Source organism: Protomyctophum bolini, assembly GCF_963924005.1.
Source record: "Protomyctophum bolini genome assembly, chromosome: 7".
Classification (NCBI taxonomy): domain Eukaryota; kingdom Metazoa; phylum Chordata; class Actinopteri; order Myctophiformes; family Myctophidae; genus Protomyctophum; species Protomyctophum bolini.
In genome coordinates, this window is record NC_137868.1 from 7,252,430 (window position 1) to 7,278,190 (window position 25,761).

At 43.5% G+C, this 25,761-nt stretch overlaps 1 protein-coding gene across 1 annotated transcript in view; it reads right to left on the reverse strand.

Moving 5' to 3' along the window:
- The window catches only part of LOC308318956 (regulating synaptic membrane exocytosis protein 2-like), a gene marked incomplete at both ends in the record, with an annotated part of 267,580 nt that overhangs the window by 67,440 nt on the left and 174,379 nt on the right, over positions 1 to 25,761 (reverse strand). The window contains 6 exon segments of the mRNA XM_080768695.1: positions 5,649 to 5,681; positions 6,437 to 6,543; positions 9,285 to 9,482; positions 15,308 to 15,430; positions 21,711 to 21,849; positions 24,319 to 24,387. Of these exon segments, the coding sequence (XP_080624821.1) occupies positions 5,649 to 5,681; positions 6,437 to 6,543; positions 9,285 to 9,482; positions 15,308 to 15,430; positions 21,711 to 21,849; positions 24,319 to 24,387 (669 nt within the window).

The window sequence follows — 25,761 nt, forward strand, 5'->3', positions numbered from 1 at the left end:
TTTCAATTTGAATCATTGTTCCTTGTACACCGTTTTGTCATAGTGGAAAAAACAGACGTTTACCATTTCAGCACTCCCCTTGTGGACAGCTCCCTATCAAATATTGTGAACTTTGCTCCATCTACTGGCCAACTGAGGTAACAGTCAGTCAGGGTTGGTAAAAAAAAAAGGCTTATGCATTCACAGCACAGTTCATATAGTGTGAACTATAATGTGAACTGGGTGGGAGGTCCAATATTCCATGTCTGACCAAATAGGATTGGCAATTCCACAATAGAAATGGAGAGCTCTGTCATTATGGACCGCAGTGGGAATGTGGGGAAATTAACAAATTAACGTCCAGATTACGTCTAGACGTCTAAAGGCACTGAGGTTGTACATGGCCTGGGGTGGGCCAAGCGTGTGTTTGTGTGTATATGTATATATGTATATATATATATATATATATTCTATACAGTACATGAGATCACTCAGACAGCATGAAGTCCCATCTCAGCACTCTAGTCTAATTCACTCACTTTCCTTTAACCACACAGGAATGAACACGCTCATCATATAGACAGTGTGGGGAGAGGGGCGGACATTGACCGTTTTTCTCAAGGTCTGATTGTGCAAATTGACCCAATGTGGACCCATTTGTACCCTTCCAAGTAAGGGTTACAGACCCACACCGGGTGGTCCCTGGACCAATGTGGACCATGCAGGTCTTGAAAACCCCTGTCCAACTGTAGCCTATATTATATGTGACCAGATTTGACCGAGAGCCTGCCATCGCGCAAATTACAGCTTTTCACCAGAGGAGAAACACTTATTTTTTTCTTTCACCAAAATGAGTTAATAGCACAGGCAGACTCTTCACATACTAGAGCACGTCTGAAATAAGTGTCAGAGCTGAAATCGACATGTAAATATGAAATAAATGCTTAAACATGTAGCTAGGTGTAATGTTAAGAGTCCACAGAAGTGAACCTATCAAGCCTGTTTTCTCAACTTGCTGTTTTCTGCAAGACATTACTCTATAAGCCATATCTCCAAAACTGGTGGGTCAAACTGAACAACCCAATATGTCAATTTGAAGCTATGAATCCCTGCTTTCATATGACATGAAGAAACTAAAATTCGAAACAATCCAATGGCAGTCCCTCAGTCAAACGTAGTCACATATCGTCTCTGTCGGATGGAACTGTCATTATGTCCAACACTGTTACAGGATGCAAATACAAAAAAAAACGCAAAAGTTGCAGATCAACAAGCTCGGAACGCAGTTGCGAGGGCTTTTGAATCTGCTACTTTCGATGCTTTTGTGCGACAGTATAATCAAGTAGGGCGTACCGAACCTTTACGAGAAAAAAACCCCCCACTAAAATATGGACATAAGATAAGTTTGTGCCCGACAGCCACACTATAAGAGAAGAAAAGCTCATGCATGTAGATTGTAGACTGCAACCAGAACAAAGATCACACCACAGTCACACTCCACCAGGACTATGCATGAAGACGGTGGGTCTCACTGCAACCAGAACAAAGATCACACCATAGAGTGTGACTATGATCACACACCATAGTCACACTCCACCAGGACTTGCCTTTTCTCCCATTCACAGACGGGCCTTGTTGTGACTTGTCCTCACAGTCTGCTGGGGAGGAGGGAGACAGATGGACGTCTGTATGTATGATGCCATTCACACAAATCGCATTAATAATATGCAAAGGTTCATGTGTGTACTTACTGTACTACTACGACAAACAAGATACACGCAGACGTGACTTAACCCGGCAGGCAGCTCACAGATTCCGTTTTACACAAGTAACAAGTCTTAATAATAATAATAAAAAGTCGTATTGGGGGAGTGAAAATATCTGTTAGGCCGTCTCAATTTGTGATTTGTGAAACAGTGTGGAAGGAGCCCTCCTCCACACGAGTGCTGCGCTAGCACTAGAGTGGTGCCCAGGGGGGGCAGTGCCCGTGGGAGACTGGCACACATAGAATAACTTATAGTGAAGTTCAATTGAGGCTCATTTTCAAATCGATCAATGAGATAAAAAACCTGCACATACTGCACCCATATGGACCCTATGGTGACAGAATACATGCACCCTCAAAAGAGAAAGAGCTTGGCAGCCTTGCTTGTACGCACTCATATCTGCTGATGGAATGCAGTTCTACGGCCATCAGGATGCTGACTAACGAAACACAAGCCTTTGCGCGCCAAGTGGAGCGCTCACATGACACAAACGCGCCACACGGACAGATGGGAGAGAAGGAAGTGGAAGCCACAGGAAACGCAGACGTGTGCCAAACGCGGCCTGGCTCAGTCATTCAGAACTACTCATGAATGCACTGCACATGAACACATAGCTGACAGCCTCCAACCAGGACCTACTGCAGATGAACACATACAGTATAGCTGACAGAGAGACTCCAACCTCCAGGACTACTCATGAATTCACTGAACATGAACACATAGCTGACATAGAGCCTCCATCATTCAACACTACTCATGAATGCATACTGCACATGAACACATATACAGTAGCTGACAGAGAGCCTCCAACCTCCAGGACTCGCTTGGTTGACAGCCTGTGTACACAGTGAAAATCTTTCAATGTTATTTTAACTTCCAAGGGTGAACAAATGTAACCAAAATGGTACCTTATGTTTGTCCTGCTCTCTTGAGTTACAAATGGATACATTTCAATGGTTGGAATTTGTGTCAGCGCCAGTGGGCCTAAAAGTCCCCGGTTTGATTCCCCCGGAAAGACAATAACCACCGCTCAACGCTCACGCTTCCCCTCAACACCGCTGGAGTGACCTTGAGCAAGGCACTTAACACTCGACAGCTGCTGTTGTACTGTGTGTGTGTGTGTGTGTGTGTGTGTGTGTGTGTGTGTGTGTGTGTGTAGGCAAGGCATACCTGCCCATGGGTAAATCACGGTGAGGTGCATTATAAACTCTAATGTACTCGATAATACAGTTTCACTGTAGATAATGTGTTTTTATTTGTATTACTGTCTGTGTATACCTTCTCTGGAGCGAGAATGACACAGAATGAACAATAGTGAGTGAAGGAGGGTTGCACACTATAGATTGCAACCTGGGATTCACAGAAATAGCCGACAGGCTATACTGTAGGCTCAAAGAAAGTCTTCTCCCTGCGGTAACACACGCACACCTTCTCAGACGGAGGGTCAGAGGACGCGAGCCACTCACCCGTCCCCTCTAAGGAATGGACGCGTGTGCAGCAGCAGACACACAGCAAACAAGTTGATTAGGCATGCACGCGTCACGGTTATGGCTGGAGTTCAAGTTGGTTATTAGGCATGCACGCGTCAACGGTTATGGCTGGAGTTCAAGTTGGTTATTAGGCGTGCACGCGTCACGGTTATGGCTGGAGTTCAAGTTGGTTATTAGGCATGCACGCGTCACGGTTATGGCTGGAGTTCAAAGTTGGTTATTAGGCGTGCACGCGTCACGGTTATGGCTGGAGTTCAAAGCACAGAAGAGGAGGGAAGATAACGATATGTATCAGCGCTTGAAATCAGCAAGGGGCAAATAACGGATAACTGAGATCCTGTAGGACGATGAAGTGAAGATAACTGCCAACTGGATACACGCACACAGTCTGCACGCACTGACTCTACTCTCTCTCTCTCTCTATCACACACACGCGCGCACACACACACACACACACACACACACACACACACACACACACTCAGAGTTGCATTACGTAAGTGAGCTCAGTATGATACAAAGGGAGCTCAGGGTCAGTTGAACACCTCCCCCCACTGTCCACACACCGCCACTACCCCGTGGAACACAGCGACACAGTGTAGAGGTGACATGCTACAGTCAAGGAGACAGAGAGAGAGAGAGAGAGAGAGAGAGTTATGAGCAATGAGAGAAAAAGGAAGAGAGAGAGACAAAGAGAGGGATAAAGAGATAGAGAGCGGGGAAAAAGCTTAAAGAGGGATAAAAAGGTGGAGATGATGAGTAAAAGCGGTGGGATTGAGAGGGATTGAGACGGAGAGAGAAAGAGATGGAGAGAGAGAGAGACAGAGAGAGAGAGAGAGAGAGAGAGAGATGGGGCTAAATCAGTGGATTTTCAACCCTCTTCATTTCAACCCCTCCGTTTGGTGGTTATATTATTTGTATTTGTAATCATTTCCAATCTGCACGGTAACGTCCTCTGCGTTCATTTAACTCTGAGGGTGTAACAAACGCAACCCAATGGAACCGTCAACACTCTCAGAGTTATATACAGACCCATAAAAGGGTCTATTTGGTGATTTTGGACCCACTCAGTGCGTCGCCAGGTTTAGATGGCCACGCAGCAACAATCTGGAATGTTATTTCAACCCTGAATATATACTGTATATATTATATATCTTTTTTTTTTTTACACATTCCGTGGATTGTACTGCACGGCAGACTCAACGTAGAGCCCTCATGGGCTCTGACAGTGATGAAAGACTTCTAGAAGTGCTTTGACAAGTTCTCCACAATCGCATGCCCTCCAGCCCACCACCCCACCCCTTCACCCCACCCCCACCACGCCACCCCACCCCACACTCTCTCCTGGCCGCTCCTTCCACAGGAGCTAATCCTTCCTTCCTTCCTTCATTTCAAGTTGGGTTTACAAGGTGTTGTCTTGTATGTGATATTTTGTTTTGTTAAAATGTTTGTTAAAAGGTTATATTCTGATAGTAATCATTACAAATAGAGTTTAACAATACAATATCACTCACTGCCCCTTTTTAAAGTGGGACTAAGGATCAAACAGAGATACACATTAATTCCATTCCATTCATTCATTGCCTTGAAGGCGTATATAGAAAGTCCAATCTACTGTGCGCAAATATTTGTTTAAGACAAAGAGTTCACACTGTGTATGGATAAGACAATTGGCCACAGTCTGTATTCACAGTGAGACAAACACAAGCATTATCTTTAGATTATCCCAACAACGGTGTACAAATCCAAAGTCTTGACGTGAAATCATTCTAACGCCAACGATCTCACAGAAACAAAATTACCTTGACGAGACAAACTCCAGCGGACATGTCAGGGGAAAACAACAGTCACAGCTCACAGTGCACAGACACAGGGGAGGTACCACAGGGGAGGTACCACTCAGTGAGGAGGTACAGCTCACAGTGCACAGACACAGGGGAGGTACCACTCAGTGAGGAGGTACAGCTCACAGTGCACAGACACAGGGGAGGACGACACTGGTACATTTAAATACCATCAACAACCAGTAGGAACTAGTACTACGACAGTAACCATGACGTACAAGTATGATGACACAGGACTTCTAGAGACTGCACGGTATATACACAGATAGGGCGTGCAACGGTAAATCAAATTTAATCGATAATGCACAATAATCGCTAATTCAATAATACAATGGATAGTTGCAGCCCTATATACACAGATACAAGCTGCAACAGAGAGGGGAGGGGGTTCAGGGAGTGCTTTAGGCTCCCACAGTGAACCCAACATCCCGGCCGTTGCAGACAGGTTTTTAGGCTTTCAGAGTAAAGGACGGGTCAACCAGTACTAGTGGACGGGTCAACCAGTACTAACTAGTAGACCTGCTCCCATTATCTGAGAGACTAAAAACATACAACGTTCAGGTACAGACCTTCGCAAGGCTCTGTTCCCTCGTCTCCATCTTCTGAGAGAGAGAGATAAATGGGGGAAAGGAACCGAGTAGATTACGAAATGGAAAAAAGAAATAATAAGACAACATTAAGGACCGTTCACACTATAAGCACTATAACTATAAGGATTACTAGAAACTATATCGTTCACCATTGTCTGAGTTATTGGTTGAGGTGTGGACTCGGCCGTCCACTTGAGTTTTTACCATTTTTAAGACTATCTCTATAGTTGTAATGCTTGGCGCGTGAACGGCCACAATTCACACAACTGTCATTGTTTTTCACTAATCAAGGTTACAATATAATGTAAGCCTTTTCCAGGAAACACCCTGGTCACAATGAAACAAGCCAAACGACCTCACACGTTCAATGATATGACCCCGTAGTAGGCTATGATTGAACGACAGAATGAACCAGTCAGACCTTCCCATGCGGTCAGAGCAACTGACCAGTGAGTCAGTAATACAGCAACTGACCAGTGAGTCAGTAATACAGCAACTGACCAGTGAGTCAGTATAACAGCAACTGCGGGCAAACTGGAGTTATTTTGGTCAGGATATGAGCTATATCTCGATCAAGTAACGGAAACATACCTCCGCACTGAAATATATATACGCTTCGTAGACAGGTCTGGCTTTCAGAACAACAGAGGGAGGGTCCTCAATCAAACACAAAGCTTTTTTTTTAAAGTCTCTCTTATATGGACACGTCAACAAGGAAAAACACAAAGCGCACAGTGTTTATGTAAAATAAAAAAGGTCTGACTTACTTCTCCCCTTCTCTGCGGGCGGTAGCTGTGGTAGCTGTCGACTCCGTCGGTTGGACGTGGGGGTACCGGCGGGGCTGGTTGTGACCGATCCACTATGAGGATGGGCCCTGTGGGGACACAGAGACGTGTGAACCCAGAGACAATCACCCCCAGGACCACTGTGGAGGCCTCTGGGACGCACCCCGCGTCCCAGAGGACCACAAAACCATGGATAAACTATAGGGCTGCAACGGTTAATCAAACTAATTGAATCGATAATTTAATAATACAAACATGCACTCTATATTGGACACTATGTTACTGTGATATTTGTATTTTAAAATGGTAATAAGGTGGGCAAAATAAGCTCCGGCTTCAGACCTTACCTTTTCGGCCACAATAGTCACTTTGTTGCCTACTGTATGTTCAACAACTGTTTTGTTTAAAAAGTAATGACCGAAATAAATGCACTTACTAACTCATCTCAAAGCATAATTAATAAGTGATCCCTAGGCAACAAGACTGTTGTGCAAAGAGTTAAATAATGCAGTATAAAGAAAACATGCTTCTCGATCGTATGATCGCTAAGAAAATCATCAATAGTTGCAGCCCTGAAATAAACATAAACATAAAAATCAGATACTGTATATAGCCCTACTGTATGTCAGTTCACAAACTGCATGTGTAACCGACGCCGTGCAATCATTGTCATGCTTAGCTGAAGCTGCTCTTATGATTTAGGTTCAGAGGAATTTGACACTTGAAATGTTGTTTGACAGCACTGAAAGATCCCTTAGATCAATAGATATATTGGTGATCTCCAGTATAGACGCACTATAGTGCTGTATATACAGTAGTATGAAATGTACTCATTTGAATTCACATCCAGTATAATCTCACAGGCTTTGAGTTGAGCATGTGCTTGTGTGTGTGTGTGTGTGTGTGTGTGTGTGTGTGTGTGTGTGTGTGTGTGCGCGTGTGTGCGTGCGTGCGTGCGTTTTGTGTGCTTAACATGGTTCACACATATTAACTGCCATTGCAATATGCATATGGGTGCAGATACACACATTCAAGCATGTGTTGGAAAAAGCGTGACATTGTTCACCTAATTTCAATGTGATTATGGAATGAGGTAATCCAACGTCTCAGCGAGGCCCTACTGAGTGACTTCAAGTCTGGTAATTCATTGTCTATCGACTCCAAATGAATTACAGAAACGTTGAACACAACAAACAGACAAACACAAATCTGAAATGTGTGTTCGGTAGATTATGTCTCTGTTGAAACAAGGCTGTTTGGCAATAACTTTTAAGGAACATGCATTTGTGCGTTCATTTTGACAACTAAAACGACTAACAAATTTAGCTGTCAAAAGTTAACACTGTGTGAGAGAGAGTGTGGGATGATCAGCACAGCTGAGAAGAGCAGAATACGCTGCTTGACATCGGGGTGTAATTAAGTAAACCCACACACTCAGCTGTGTTGCTCATCGCACAAAATACACCTTCCTTACAAATGAGGCACCATTTAAAATATATACTCATTGCCAACAGTATAAAAGTTATCGGCAAGAAGCATTGTTACAACAGAGACATATACAGTCATCTACCAAAAGTCTATGATGTACATCAGCGATGGTATTTGGCACATGACATGGGGAACATCGACTGTATAATTATAGGCTACTGATCTGCAACAAGAGATGCCAGATGTCAGTCAGTCCACCCATCAAGCTGCAAAGAGAAAGGAGTTCCATGTGGAGACCATGCGTTCCAACGGCCTCTAAAAGGGGGTTCAACTCAAATAAAAACAAAAGATAAAAAACTAATGCCATCATCACAGGGAGAAACTGCATTAGGGTAGTGTTAGTATTGACATAAAAGAGAAAAAAAAGGAAACTTAAAAACACAATTTGTCAGCCCCATCGCCGCTATACTCAAAAGTGTATGAGCAGCGTGTGCCAAAGTAAAGAAACATAAATAAAACTTAAAACGGGGTTAGGTTAGTGCTGTATCATTCTACAGCATACAGCAGCAGGATTTAAACTTAAAACGGGTTAGGTTAGTGCTGTATCATCTCTACAGCAGCAGGATTTCGTGCCTGGGACATAAAGGGGTGGGGGGGGGGAGAAATCATAGCAGCACTAGGTACAGTACTTTTGGGGGACAGAAATTAAAAAGTGGTGAGCTTGCTGGATGGTTGGGTGGGTGGGGTGGTTGTTGTGAGGAGGCGCGGTGCGGTGCGGTGGGGTGGGGGTGAGTTTGGGGGTCGAGCAGGGTTAGAGGGGGTGATCGGTGTGGGTGGTGGACTGGTAGTACAGTGGGTGGTGGTGGTTTGTCCTTCATTCTGTGGATTGGTCTGGGTTCAGCTGTGAGCTATAGCAGTGATTCTCAACCTTTTTTTTTCTCCATTTTATATATATATATATCTAGGACACCCAATCAACAGTACAAAAGTTTAACCACACCAATGGGTCGAGACGCAACACAACGGTTTTAGTGTTCGTCCCAGCAGTGTGACATGTCCTCCTGTAGTGTTACACGTAGTATGGCGCATGGTGGTGCATGTTGACGCACGTGATTCAATTCAATGGTTGCTTCCTTGCAACTACATGCGTCCAACATGCGTCTACTCGCAACCCGTTTGGTTGCAACCAGGAGTTGCATGGCGACCCATTGGTGTGGTTTGGGCTCAAGTCTGTGAGAGTGTGCAAATGGAACCAAAATGGACCCTGTTGTAACTGTAAGGTTCCCGGTTGGTTCCATTTGCACACTTCCCAGTTAGGGGTTGTTTCGTCCCCCGGGGACCACGACGTTGAGAACCAAGGGGGCTGGTATCTGGGGTGGGGTGGGACGGGACGGGGTCACACCTCGTCAAGGCAGGCGAGGGAGGGGCGGACCTCCCGGACGGTAGAGACGGCATGGACCTCCCGATGGACGAGTCCTGGTGGGGCGGGCGTTCGGTGGAGCGCGAGCGGGAGGCGGGCCGCTCTATCGTGGGCCGCTGGTCCGCCGAGCGGGACCGGGCGTGATACTCGTGCCTAGTATCCATGGTGGCTCCGTGGCTCCTGAAACGGTCCAGTGGGGAAGATGTAAGGCAAGGTTCTGCTCAGTGGGGGGAGGGGGGGAGGGGCGCCCACAACGCGGGAGGGATGGAATGGGATGCATTGGACCAACAGGAGTGTTGGTGAGGTGCTGCTGGCCTTGGAGAGTAAACTATAGAGAGATAAAGATAAAGGGCTGCACACTCGTATCCACCATGCAGACATATATTAAACAGACACAGACGGTTCCATCTCTGAAGACATCTCTTTGAGGTCGAAACGTCGGTTTCTATTTAAAGGTAGAGTAAGTGATTTCACTCAAAAAACCTTAGGTTTCGTTTTTGGCTGTGGGACCTAAGCCTTCGTCCAATCAGGATAGAGAGTCAAAAACGAAACCTAAGGTGTTTTGACCCCCAGGGGTTAACTGGGGACAGCGAGGAACTCCTTATATGGTCAGCACACTCTATAGTAGAGAGGATTATCACAACAAAACAAAAAAATTAGTGATATTTGACTTAAGTGAAATCACTTACTCTACCTTTAATACATGAGGTGATGTGTATACGACGTACAATAAGCCAAATCCCAATATAAGGCATTCATATAAACGTGAGGTTTTAGGAAGCCCCACTAGTGCTATTGAGATTTATCCAGCATATTTGGCCCGTTCAATTCAATTGGTTGACGCAGATCTTGTCGTCCTAGAAAGCTGTAAAAAAACTTAAGGCATCATAATTATGACATAATTTGGCATGAAACAAAAAAACAAACAAAAAAAATGCATTTTACACAAACTGTATAAAAGGCACTGCAGGGAAACATAACCAGAATAAGCAATACTAATAATCATATCAACCCACTTGATACTGAACATATACATAATACTGTATAATACAATACGAAGATTGATTACAATAAACAAGATGTAAAACATTAAACTAATCAGTTTATATACAGTACTGTACGTAAGGTATTAATAGTCACTCACTGCCTTCAATCATTTCTATAGTCGTCACGATTAAATTATGTTTGATAGAATAAACTCAATTTCATCATCCGATACTATTCCCGTCAATGACCCAAACATTCATATTATATTTGGCTGCAAATCCCCATCCGATATATTTTGTGCCACCCCATCTAAGATTTGTGTTATTAAAATGTTTTAAGAATATATATACCGGTATATATTTTTTCCAAATCTTTCTTGAAAGCAGATCTACAAGCTCACAACGCGTCGCACTGCGCCACGTTGTGAGCTCGAAGATGGAGTGCCGTGATTCTATGATGATACTAGGAGAAAGATGGGTGGTGATCCACCTGAACTGAAGCCACACCCAAAGCTGTTGTTGTATGATAAAGGGGAAGGGGTTAGGGGAGGGGATGATATTGTGATGTCACTATATCACTTTCATTTCCATTGGGCCTTTTGACCTGGATCTCGATTGGGCCTTTTGAGAAATTTCACAGGGAAGACATGATTTCAATATTCTAACCACACCTGAGGGTCCATTGGAGTAATGTTAACTCCACAAAACAGAACAACTACAAAAATCATGGCACTCCATCTTTAAGACATTTTTCTGGGGACCACCTGGAACCCCCTCAAGGACCCCTGGGGGGGTCCCTGGACCCCACTTTGAGATCCACTGCATTACACTATAGAACAACAACAACAACAACAGATCAGATAAAATACAGCAGCCAAGTGAGCCAGTGTTAGACACTAAAAGATTTCTTTGAACTGTTCAGATTTGTACCGGATCGGGGGCTGCAGACAAGCCCATTGGAAAGACCTTTTAGAAGGTCAGTCCAGTGTTGTACATTTGAATGTATAATTGTGAACAGGTGGCTCTTGTCTTGTGACAGTCTTGTAGTGTCTAAAAGCAGGGCGAACAATTAAGTTAAAATTAAACATCTGTCCAGTAGAGGAGGTTCTTCCTGTTGTCTCCCGACCAATAGTAGTGGTGGAAGTCAAGAAGTGCTCAGATTTAAACCCCATATGGTTGACTGGAGTTCCTCAGAGCTCTTTACTAAATTAGTATATTTTCTGTTATTATTGTGGGGAAAGCTTCCGCAGTCAATAAACAAAAATAAACAATAATTTAGGAAATAATAAATTATACAAAAACCAAAAAATAACCCAACAAAACAAACAATATCCAACACCATCGTAGTAATATTATTATTATTATTAATAATAATAATAATAATAATAATAATTGGTATAGGTATAGGTAAAAGTAGCAAATACCACAATATCGAAATACTCTGTTATACAGTAAGTGAAAGTACAAAAGGCTTCAAATGTTACCAAATTAAACTAAAATGTTTAGACTTTTGTCACACCTTTTAAACAACAGCTGATCCACATGCTCGCGTCATGTCATGTCATTTATGCCAATTTATGCCGAAGTGTTGGGAGCTTGTAGATCAGCTATTTTCAAATAGACAAATTATAACCGAGCTAAATTGGTTAATGCATGTTTTGTATAAATGACATAAACCTATACAAACTAACTTTTGAAATAATAGTAGTGGACTAAGAAGAACAACAATTTGCCTCTGAGATCAAGTGCAGTCGCGGGATATAAAGTACGGAGAAAGGTCACGTGGCGTCCCTCCCGCCACTGAAAACAGGGTTTCAACATCGCTCACTGTCCTTAAGCAGCCTCAACCTTTCCTTTGTTTGTTTTATTTATTTTATTATTATTATCGCGGTCAATATATACGGTGATGATGATCATCATCGTCATAATCATTACTGGGCTCCCATCCCGAGGTCATTTACAGTCAGGGGTTTATTGTGGGGCTGTGGACGGTGCAGGTAATCATTACAGTCAGGGGTTTATTGTGGGGCTGTGGACGGTGCAGGTAATGTCTGTTATGAATCACACAACTCATTAGGTGTTGGCAGACGGATAAAGGGACTAAACTCCTTCCTTTGTGCTTCGCTGGGCATTCAGGACTGGAAAGTAAACTAAGTACATTTTTTCTGTTGTTGCTGTAGAAACCACCTATCTCCATTATTGTCCTGTTTAGACCTGAGGACGATTCTACAAAATGCCTTCTCAAACATTTTCATGTCAAGGGCCGCTAAACATACCGGTATATGTACCGGTAATTGGCCGCCGACCCCCATCTGTTGTTCCAGGAACAACCCCCCCAGAAGCAAAGATATGAGTTAAAAACGTTCGTTCTGAAAGAATATAATTATTCAAAACATTTGCGCCACATTTTCATGATTTTTTCAAAAATAGCAGATCTACAAGCTCGTAGCGTGGCACTCGTTGCTCGTTGGTTTATTAAATGTATTTATTAAAGCTGAATGAATGCTCTTTAATGGTAAAAAAAATGGTAATAATAGCTTTTCTCGAGATATCTCGAGAAGTAAGCATATGGTATTTTAATGGGAATATTTTTGTACTTTTGACTCGAGTAAACTTTGCACTACAAATAGAGGTCATTATTATTACTATTAATAACCTATTAATGCTACTTTTTACTCAAGTAAAAAGTAGGAGTACTTCTGATACTACTACTGTAGATTGTGGTTCACGGGGCATTGCACAGTTGCACTGTATTCCTGTGTGATTTCCATCAAGCACAACATATTGGCGTCCTTGTGGCCTTGCGGTGGCTGTGGTTACGGTACTGTACTGTACTGTACTGTACTGTACAGTACAGTATGTCCCAGACAGAGAAACTCTAGGGAGATCTATAGACATTTTAGCAACACAACAATTAAGTCAGAAAAGAACAATAAATCCTTGGGGATCGCTACTGTACTACTATGCGTCAAACTAAGAGGTGCTGAGAGCTTCAAACTCCACCAGCATTAAGGTTTATTCGTGCAAATAATAAGCTTTTTTCCAGAGAGGAGTGGTGAATATAATCTCATATATGAGTCGCATTTCGGTGGCAAAATATTTCACATTTTCGGGTCGCTTATTCGCGCCGCATCGCTAATTCGGGCAAAGGGTTACCTTACTGTTCTTCTCTCCACATCCTCTATGTCAGTCAGTGGTTTTCCAACTTTTTCATGTCATGGACCCCCAGATTTACACCCGCGGACCCCCCGGGGAATTGGTTAAAAACTATCATGTGGCTGGGGAACCCCTGGAACTCCCTCAAGGACCCCTGGGGGTCCCCGGACCCCACTTTGAGAACCACTGCTCTATGTCCACACTCTTTCCACAGGCCTTTTATCATCCGTTCTGTGTGCCCTTTTCTCTCCTCTTTTCTCTCTTTTCTCTCTCTCTCTCTCTCTCTCTCTCTCTCCATTCCATTTAAGCCGAAGAAGAAGAGCGAAATTGAATCTTCTCCTTGGCAAGGTCATACTAAAACTATAAACATAAAACTAGAATTGACAAAGCAACAACAACCTGATATAACTAACTGTAAAGTCAGTCAGGCTCTCAGGCTGTGTTTACAAGGACTGTTATCTTTGAGAGAGAGAGAGAGAGAGAGAGGACAGAGACAGACAGACAGACAGACAGACAGACAGACAGACAGACGGCAGATAGATAGAGAGAGAAAGACAGGCATGCCATTTGTGACTGACAGCCAGGCCAGAGTAGAAGGAGACGGAGAACAGTCATTTGGGGTGCTGGTGTTGGGGGGTGGAGGTCACACTTTTCGGTAGCATGCTGCTAACTGACTAGCACCTGACAGGACCTGACGGGACAGGGGTGTGATTCAGTGGTGGAAAAAAAGTACTCCAATTATTTTACGTACTGTAAGTAAAAGTATGAATACTACAATGTAATCCGGAATTCTAAAAAAAGTATAAGAGTAAATAGCAGCTTGTAGAATAGATTGGCTATTTGGCTATCCAAAATCTGCAAATGTAACTATATAGCAACTAGAGTTTTTAAATAATTTTAGTGGAGTTAAAAAAGTACAATATGTGCCTCAGAGATGTAGCGGAGTAGAAGTATTGTCATTTGGAAATACTCCAATAAAAAGTAAAAGTACCGAAAATGTGTACTTAAGTACTTGAGTACATGTACAGTACTTAAGTTACTTTCCACCACTGGAAATTATTGATGAACGGTCGGACCATGGCAGGCGGCCCAGACTCTCTCTCTCTCTCTCTCACACCCCCTCACACACACACACACACACACACCCCCGCACACACACACACACACACACACACACACCCCGGTCCCCCGCACACACACACACACACACACAAACACCACCGCACACACACACACCCCCACACACACACACACACACGATATAAGCTGTCCCTGCACGGAGAACTTCAAATGAAAGAGCATACTGTACGCTCATAAAGAAGTATCAGATGGAGATGCTGATGTATGGGTGAGCGAGCGGTAAAGACCTGCCCATAATAATATCACACAGAACATTCATACACTATAATCACAGACAGGACTGCCCCAGTGTACCGCTCAGGGTATACACTGTACTGTACACGGCATACACAAACAGGAACGTCCAAACAAAATACAACAGGTACATCTGCGGAGCCGTCCGTCATAATACTGTGTACAACCAAACGTGCGTACTTTACAGTTGACGTCCGTCCACATTAGAGGGAGCTCAAGGCCTCGGTGACTAAACTAGTACCATGCAGACAGAGGCAGTTGTGTGTGTTTTTATATTCTACACACAACGTGTGATGACGTTTTATAGTACCCCCACAAAAACAAACAAAAACAGGGATATCATTATCCGTCATCACGTTGCAACGGTCACAGATAGATAAACGGAGGGACGACAACCTCAGGAGAGGGAGACCACAAGACGACGGATGGTCGGATGCACGGATATATAATATATATATATATAAGAGTGGCGCTGCCATTGTTTGATACCTCTCGTAGTCAAAGTCGGACGAAGAGTAGGCGCCTTCCGAATTGGTGCGGCACATCCTAGTGGAGCGCAGTAACCGGACTGCCTCCTCTCGGCACATGGGGGGGTACACACGGTGGTTGCGGCTGGCGAGAAGATATATCAACACACGGGTCAGTATTTCAGTACGTAGAAAGAAATGAAAGGGACGGCCGAAGCGGAGAAAATAAAAATGTGGAAAAGAAAAGTGTTGGAATAATATACCCTTCTAGCTATAAAAGGATTCCTGGTGGTAGATTCTGTTCTTTGCCGTGATTTGATCCACATCCATTTCTACGATACCAATGTAGGTACAGTATGTACAAAATGTATGTAATAATATGCAAGTATAATAGGAGTACATTTCAACGTAATTGGCACAGGAAACCTCCTCTGCTGGACAAAATGTCACACACAAAAAAAACTAAAAATACAGACCACTTATTCATTCACAGTGTTGACACAGAAGATTATTTGCCGACTGAAATCAAATCAAACAATACAACATTAATTATTTGTCATCTAATTTGTCCAGGAAATGGACTGTATACCTTATAATATCATTGACATTGAACTATAAAGTTCGGAATAATAACGGGTGTGGAAAGAATGCTTCTACGGAGTTCATGGTTCTGAAATGAGGAGAGAGAGAGACAGAGAGACAGAGAATGCACAGTAGATACCGGGGTGGATGACGGTGTGTCGGTTTGGATGGGTGTTGTAGGGACTCTCTACAGTCTACACTGACACACATTATTTGTCCATCTACAGGATAAATATATATACCTGAACGCTAGGCAATGATGGCACCGGCAATGTCCAGTCAATGCTCTGGGTAGAACAGCAGCTTTCTAGCTAAGAAAGAGAGCCATGTTCTCTGTGATACTCATCTCCCTCTTTATCTAAAAAGGCTGTTTACAGTTCACCCCGAGGACTACAACTACAACCATAGCTATATCGGTCACCATCGTCTTTGCTATCGTCATAGGTGTGGACTCTGCCATCCACTAACTATGTCTTTATAGGTATAGTTAGTTATAGTCATCGTGCTTGGTGTGAACCCCTTGACTGCTGTTTAGGCCCGTTGTTACGCCTATAAGCATTAATAGACGTACCATCTGCACAGTTTATTGGCCAACGTAGACTCGCTATTTTTTTGAAAAATCGAAGAACGACTGACATAGAAACATGCATTCTCAGGTGAAGGTTCTACCTGGGGTTCTCCTGTTCAGGACATAGAAACATGCATTCTCAGGTGAAGGTTCTACCTGGGGTTCTCCATAGAAACATGCATTCTCAGGTGAAGGTTCTACCTGGGGTTCTCCTGTTCAGACATAGAAACATGCATTCTCAGGTGAAGGTTCTACCTGGGGTTCTCCTGTTCAGACATAGAAACATGCATTCTCAGGTGAAGGTTCTACCTGGGGTTCTCCTGTTCAGACATAGAAACATGCATTCTCAGGTGAAGGTTCTACCTGGGGTTCTCCTGTTCAGACATAGAAACATGCATTCTCAGGTGAAGGTTCTACCTGGGGTTCTCCTGTTCAGACATAGAAACATGCATTCTCAGGTGAAGGTTCTACCTGGGGTTCTCCTGTTCAGACATAGAAACATGCATTCTCAGGTGAAGGTTCTACCTGGGGTTCTCCTGTTCAGGATCATAGAAACATGCATTCTCAGGTGAAGGTTCTACCTGGGGTTCTCCTGTTCAGGATCATAGAAACATGCATTCTCAGGTGAAGGTTCTACCTGGGGTTCTCCTGTTCAGACATAGAAACATGCATTCTCAGGTGAAGGTTCTACCTGGGGTTCTCCTGTTCAGACATAGAAACATGCATTATCAGGTGAAGGTTCTACCTGGGGTTCTCCTGTTCAGACATAGAAACATGCATTCTCAGGTGAAGGTTCTACCTGGGGTTCTCCTGTTCAGACATAGAAACATGCATTCTCAGGTGAAGGTTCTACCGGGGTTCTCCATAGAAACATGCATTCTCAGGTGAAGGTTCTACCGGGGTTCTCCATAGAAACATGCGTTCTCAGGTGAAGGTTCTACCGGGGTTCTCCATAGAAACATGCATTCTCAGGTGAAGGTTCTACCGGGGTTCTCCATAGAAACATGCGTTCTCAGGTGAAGGTTCTACCTGGGGTTCTCCTGTTCAGGTTCATGGAGAGGCTCTGTATGTCTGCTTGGAGGAGGTAGGGTGAGGTAATGGCTGCTGCAGCCACACGGTGGAGGGAGGAGGAGGGGAGAGAGAGATGGTTCAATGGGGTCGAGGAACGGACTAGAGGGAGAGGATGGAAGACAAGGAGGTAGAGAGAATGTAGCAGATGCAGCGTGCTAGAAATACATGAGGTCAGGAAAGTGGTTCCCAAACGTTATAGCCCGGCTGTGACCCAAAAGAGAAATTAATATATTTGTTTGCCCAAGCTGAACAGTGAAAATAAGACAATCTACAAGATTGGAGAGAGAGAGAGAGAGAGAGAGAGAGAGAGAGAGAGACTCTTCCCCAGCTGTGGCCACGTACAGATATATGGATGTCGTGCCTCGTAACCAACCAGCAGTGGCCACGCTGGAGAAGGATGACCGACTAACACGCAGCAGAGATCCTTCTGAGCTACAGAGCACATCCACACACCCTGAATGATTACATTACCTACAGTTATATATTATCTCATATCATTATCTGGTGAGATTTCACAAGTTCACATATACATAAATACATGTTAAAAGATAACTCAAACTAGACTTGGACTGAAAAACAATAATGATAATAATAAAAAACATACAAAGAAATAATATTATTCTGATTGTAATCATCAAAATATACTAACCAGAAAAAAAAAACATAGGTTTCATTCATGTTAGCACAACTCAAAGATATGTCATGTTGTTCCATAATTCCATCTTCCATAGTTACATAATTACCCATGACACAGTTTGTGTGTCATTTCCAGCTGTTTTCAAAAATAAAATAAATAAAAAATAACTGAAATGTTGTTACATTGAAGGCACTGAAAGTCACGTGAGTTTCTGTCACAGACAATTTAGATAAGTGCATTTCCTGTGTATTGAAAGCTGATGTAGGCCCTGCTTCTGAAATATAAAATAAAGTTAATTAGAGCGGGTTGGGGGTGGGGAGGTGGGGGCTAAGGCGTAGCGGTGCCAAGGCTGTGAGTGTAATCTGAAGTCTTGGACAGACATTTACCAACGAAGTCTTACAGAAATCTGTGTGCTGATCGAGCATGACTGACCATTTCCCCCTTGATCATTCATGCATTGATTCACCAGGTAGTATTAATATAGTGAGTGACATTATAAGGTCTATAATATAGTCCTTATAATGTGTCATATTTATATGACACATTTGTTGATATTTTTCAAAAGGTTAGGTACACATTTTCGGAGATTTCCAAACAGCGGAAGGAAGGAGAAGTGAAACAGCTCTCGTCGTCAGTCAAGTTGTATTCCACCCAAGCCCAAATGTTGATATATAAATAAAAAACCTATTAACAATAAATCAACAATTAACAAAACATTAACACATTATTAAACAATCAGAAATTTGCTGTTTACAATATGATACTAAAATATCATACTATGATCCAATCGCAAAGTGTCACAGCTTAGCCACAGTAGGTAAAAAAAAGAAAAAACGAATTAAACTAGTCCGTCATAATATGACGGTGTCACATGCCGAACATAGCAGATCTACAAACCCACAACACGTTGCATGTGAGCTTGTAGGAAGCAGAGGTACATATTTTTAGTTTCTTGGGAAGAGAGCAGGATGCAATGTTAGGACTGCGTCACAGCCACACTGAAAAGATTGTTTCCAAAGAGTTTACACCCCCTGGACATGGCGCTAGTATGTCGCAGGGAATGCGAAGCAGGGAGCCATTTGGGGACCATGTTATAAGGGGACTGAATCCCGGACCTCCCATACACCAGGGCGGACACTCTATAACCACAAGGCCACTGAGCTGGTCTTAAGGCAGTGTAACCACTGAGCTGGTCTTAAGGCAGTGGAAGGCAAAAGGCCACTTTGCATAACGTAGCTGCATGTCGGCACCCACACGCATTTGCATTGCATTAGTTCATGCATGCTCGCAGGGCTGGGGGCGATTATGGCCGTAATGGACCATAATCGAGTCATAATTGACGAAATACCTCGATATCGATGTTGCAACGACATTGTGGACTCGGACTGTTTTTCTTTCACAAAACATTGAGTGGGTGAAGGAAAATAATAGGTAAGTTCCTGAAAATGATGACAAGAGTCACAAGACAATACTTGTCAAGATATTACCATGACAATGAAGGTGGCATCGAGTCTCATATCACAACATCGATATAACATCGATATATTGCCCCAGCCCTACACGCTCGCATTATGTACATGCATGTGCACGGTAAAAATCCTCAACTCAATGAGTGTACAAATGGAACCAAATGGAAAAACTGCCCTATGTTCTCTCTGGCTCCATTTATGCTCTCTCAGAGCTAAAACGAACACAGAGGATTTGCCAGTGTGTGTGTGTGTGTGTGCTGCAGTGCTGACCAGCATACAGTAGCCAGCGCGGTGTGTAAGCTCAGGTGTTGGGGGGGGGGGGGGGGGGGGGTACCTGTCAGGGGAGTAGCTGTCTTCGGACACAGTGGGGTGGTCCAGTCTAGAGGAAGAGCTGTACTCTGACCCCCCACCGCCAGGGTCGTATTCTGGCTCCTGACCTCTGCTGTATGACAGAAGCGGACTGGATCACCCCCCTGGAAGTGCCGTGGTGTGCACTAAACACACTGCCCGCTATGGGCCAGGGGAGGATATGTCTCGGCTCCATGTTTTATGCATGAAACGACGGAAGAACGACAATCCTCCAGTGTGAATTTAACGCTGAGAGTGTACAAAATGGAACCAAATGGACCATTCAATTTTTTTTTTACTCTCTCGGAGTCACGAGTGGATAAATTAACACCGAGGGTTTAGTACTGTGGAGATAATCTGGCGTATCATTTGCGTAGAATCCAATATGGGAACAATGGCTCGTCGCAAATGCAATTGTAAATTGGATGGTCATTTACACAAAGACACACAATGCTACAATCATCATCATCATCATTACCATCATCAGATGAGCGGAAATAACAGATCACAAAATCACAATTACCCGGAAAGCATTGGTCAGAAAAGGATTACCATGTACTGTAATTACCTTTTTAAAAATAATGTTTTAACACCATGTGAACTATCACTTAGCACACACATGTATACCGTTCCAGTACACATGTACTGTAGTTCAGCTGCTGCCATCTCTTTGTACCTCTTGTGCTACTCTGTCATGTACACACCTGCTACTCTGTCATGTACACACCTGCTACTCTGGCACCCTATTTTGCATGTCTTATTTCCAGGTCTAAAGGTCCTTGCAGGTTTTTTTCCAGGAAAGGGGTGAACAAAAATTATAAATAAACGCAAGGGCCTTTAGACAGTAATTAAGTAATTCCACCACCATCTTATGCGCAATAACAATTGCGAGCTGTGCGGACTGCAAACACTTAAGACTCGCCAGCAAATTTAGCACGGGGGGTGATTATATGTTAATTAAGGGCACTATGCGTATCTGGTATTTTGCACAATGTCTTACCAAGACTCACCGCATATTGTTAAGACGTTGTCAGGACCACGTCTTAAGTGCCATAATCAACGCAGAAAGCGCCAAGCAACGGAGGGAGAGATTCATTTCTCACGTTCAGTCCGTGCCTTACGTGCAAACAGTTTTTGGGGGGGTTGTAGGACACCAGTCAGTATAACTAAGCCATACTCTTGCAATTGTCAAGTGATTGTTATAATTAAAAATTCTGGTTGTGTCTATGTTTATTGTTTATTTGATGTATGAATTCTGATTTTATTTTCCCTCTATAAAACGCTATAAAGCGAAAAGGAATTATCGGTGATGGAGGGTGCATGCATGCATATATGATAGGCAACCAGAGCCCTGCTCACTAAAAGTTAAGACATAAGATCTGGCTGTAGTTAATTAAGACACGCAAAATAGGGCCCCTTATGTCTAACTTCATCTACATACCTGGTTATTTTTGCACCTCATGTAAAGACCTTCCACTTTTTCCACCTTATGTCTAAACTCATGTACATGCCTGCTACTTTTCCATGCTACGTATATGTATATAAATGCTTATAACTCTTAATTTCCTGTGATTTTCTCCCTCTCTCTGACCCCCAACTCCTTTTTGCTGAAAACTACAAATAATGGAGCTTGCACAAGCTGTAACAATTTGACCAACTTCTTTACACCATGTCAACGAGTGACGATGTGACAATAAAAGTGATCGTGGTTGTGAATCTGAAATGCCAGACGTAATAACCATGTGGTTACCTGGAAGGCGGGGGGACGCTGGGAGAGCGCGAACGTGCCCGGTTGATGTCCGCCGACCTGGAGCAGTGGTTGGATGACATCACCTGCTCTGGGACGGACAGGGTGGAACTCTGGAGGTCTCGACCGTTTGTCCGGTAGTCTGGAGGGAGGGTGAGGACGGATGGGAAAGAGACAGAAGAATGTAGGAAGAGGAGGGCAAAAGAGAACCAGAGTGAAAAGGGACACTTGGACAGGTACTTTTATTCCACCGGCAATATAAGAGTTTGAAGCCAAAAGGCCTTTTCAGACGGGCAGCGACTCACGCGTCTAGCAATTCATCTTCAATGAGAGGCGTGCGTTAATTTTGGAGAGAGGTTAAGGGGGGCGACAACGCAAGCGTTTTGTCGTGGGCGCGGTCCCGTGAAATTGTCGCGCACGTGCACAGTTTCGTGCACTAGACCTGAATTGTGTTGCACTTTTTGTACGCTCATGAGCAGACCTTTCACTGTTCCAGGCGACACCGTCTGCGTCACACACTCCCCGTCTTGAAAATACCTTAATTGTGTTTTTGACAAAGGCAATCAACCACCACTGTGTAAGGTTGAAAGTAACGTTGGTTTCCTATCATTGCTTGTATCGCGGCTACGAGCTGTGCAACCTCTCTTTGTTTTTTGCAGCACCTCAGCACTACTGGTGTGCGCCTTTCCAGCCACGGCACACACCAACGCCTTTTCTCCTAATGTTGTGTCAAGCAACACAGCAAGTTCAATATATATGTACATAGTTTGCACAAGTATAAATTAAATACATTGAAATACGTTCATGTTGTAGTGCAGACTAATTCCTCCCAAATGTGTACTTTGCTTTAAACCACACTACACAATGTGCAGGCCTAGCAGTTTGGGACAAAACCTTCTAATAGTTATATGTTAAATGTACAGGTGCAGGTGATGGATTTTCCATTTTATACTTTGCCGAGTCCCTAGATTCAAATAAATGAGGACTAAGTTTCAATAAAGGTGTGGTTCACTCACTGTGATAACACTGTGCATTACACATGAAAATAGCCTTAAAAAAAAGAATCAGAAATATTATAATGAATTTTCCCTGCAAGAGTGATTAGTCCATTGAACTTGAAAGAGTTCATTACCCGATAATCAGACGTGGCTAGCAGCTACGGTTAAGGTCAATGCTTTGCACTATTAAAGTTGATTGATATTCAATAGAGTGTATAGCTCATTAAAATGAGTTAAACTTAACCGTGAATCAAAAGTACGATCAGAACAAAACACGGGCGGTAATGACAGAGCAACGTTAACCTTCGCTCAAGGCATTTTGACAAAGTAATATTTGCGGTGGCATTACCAATAGCTACATTGGCAGTTATATTAATTGAATAATAACATACTGTGTACACAGATGTGGCCACCCCGGTCCACTAGTTTGTTAAATCAAAACTTCAATAGTCAGGCATGAAACCCTCTAAATGCGGTATAATTATGTAATTATGCGTATGAGGGGCGGGGGGGGGGGGGGTTGCCATGTCTGCTATTTCTTCCCAACATACAGCTAACAATGCAAGTCTGCAATCAATTGCGTGCAGAAACCTAATTAAATGCATTCTTCCTCTTGACGTGCGGGTTCACGCCTGGGTAGAGTCTGCCTGTTTAAGCACACGCAGTATGAAGACCAGAGCGTTTACTGTCAATTAACAGGGTCTGACAGGCTATGGTCCTCAGTACGGTGCAGCAGTTAACGAATGAGACGGAGAAATGTCTGATATGTCAAAGAGACAAAGCATGCAATGTTTAATGTCTTCAATGACACTGCCATGATACCTAAAGTAGTACCACTGCAACGGCATGATACATAGCCTAAGAAGTAACATATATAGCTGCAAACAGTGATACAGGGACTAAGGAATAAAAATATAATATATATGCAATATGCACAATAAGCCATAGAAACATAGAATACTGAACTTGACAGAAAGAAGACCATGCAATTAACAAATCATCATTTTAAATAGCTGACCCGGCCTCACCTTAGTAAATCTATGTCTAGTTTTGCCTTTTATATACTGTATGTGTGGGGGGACATGAGGGGGGGGGGGGGGGGGGTAATCCCTGCCCTGGGAGGGGGGTCTGTCTGTCTGTCTGTCTGTGTGTCTGTCTGTCTCTCTGCGAATATAGAGCGCTACAGCAATTGACTCTCTTTCTGATTTTCTCTTCAAGCTCTCTCTCTCTCTCTCTCTCTCTCTTTCTCTCCCTCGATCTCTGACACATCTGATGTCTGTCTTTTCCCTATCCACTTTTTTGTTTGTCTCTCTCTCTCTCTCTCTCTCTCTCTCTCTCTCTCTCTCTCCGTTGCGTGGCAGTGATGTTGCAGCGTGGGTGTACAGTACACAGCTGAGAGCAGTGGAAGCAGGCAGTGCCGAGGGAGACATGCTGCAGCGTTGCTTTATACCCTGTTAACCCTAGATATGGTGTTATGTAAACGCAGGTTCATATACCCTATTAACACTGGTGATGGATTCATAACCTTCTCTAGACTCCTGCCTCCATCACGGGAATCACAACAAAGGATAGACAAAGAGGAGTGGGCGTATCAATATGTATGTGTGTCTTACCATTTATTACCCCGACACCATCTTCACAGTCGTAGTCTGAGATCTCACTGTCACTTATCCTCTGGGATCCTTCAAGGCAGAGAGAGAGAGAGAGAGAGAGAGAGAGAGAGGGTGATGGAAGAGAGCGGAGGGGAGAGAGGAGAGAGAGAAGTTAATTTACATTGGTCTCGTTCACCCCCAGCGCACGCCGTACGTCGAGACCCACCTAATCTTTATTGGTTAAAGTGACGTCTCAAAGTGCGTCCGGGACTATATATACCATGTATATCTTTATATACGCAATGAATTCAGATGGCACTGTCTCTCCTGTACATCCCCGGGCGTGCTGCACACAAATGCAAGCGGGCACCGACCGGCAAGCCAAAACAATATTTCTCCTGATATATATCAGCGCTGTCGCTTAATGGAAACCTTATATACAGTATATGTGCAAAACTGTTGAAACAAACAAAAAATATAAAAAAGTTGAAATATACATGACGGAGATATGAGGTTTATGCCCCCCGATAGTGACAATATATAGAAAATAACTGTAACAAAATGATCCAGATCTCACCTCAAGCTGAGCCGTGGCCCATATTGAAGATGACAGATTCAATTGTTCAATTTGAAACGTGAGGATAAGGGGGGGGGGGACGGGGGGGGGGGGACTGGAGAATATTATTGGCCTGGCTCTCTTCATCCTTCAAGTCACCTTATCCCGCTCCTGGCCTCATTTTAAAGCACCCCCCCACCCCTATCAGTTAACTTTAACCCATCTTGGGCGGAAACCCCTTTTCGTGTAAGAATTATGTTATGCTTCAGCTATTGAAAAAATAGCAGATCTACAAGCTCATAGCGCGCCGACCGAGTGGCGCGCTACGAGCTTGTAGGTCTGCTATTTTTGAAAAATTGAAGAACGACTGACACAGAAACATACGGTAGCTTTTTAAGAAGACATTTATAGAATCGTTCCCAGGTCAAAACGGGTTAAATCAAATGGACACTTGGTGCTTTTTTTTCTTCCAGAAAAGTGCTTCTCTCTCTGGCAGCACCTCCTCCCCTAACGTCCTCGTCTACAGACGACCAGAAACCTCTCCCTTTTTTACGGCTCTTTCACTCTCGCTCTGACACACACAGAACACGCTCAGAAGGACCTTGAACTCTCTGGTCTAGTAAATAAAGTAATACACTGAAACAGTCCTGCAGTAAAATAAGAGGTCAGTGGACCCATACCCATATCCATTCAGTGAATACAGTGAGTGTGTGTGAGTAGAGGTAAAGAAAAGGCTATGAAAGGAGACGTTATGGTTGTGGATAGAAGACCTTTTCTAGGCATGTACAGTACTGTATGTAGTACGGAATTGCCAATTATCCGTGCAATTCCACCGTGTTTGGGTGAGATTGGGGCTAACCTAGATACAGTTTTTGTAACATTATCATTATAACATCATTGTCCAGTAG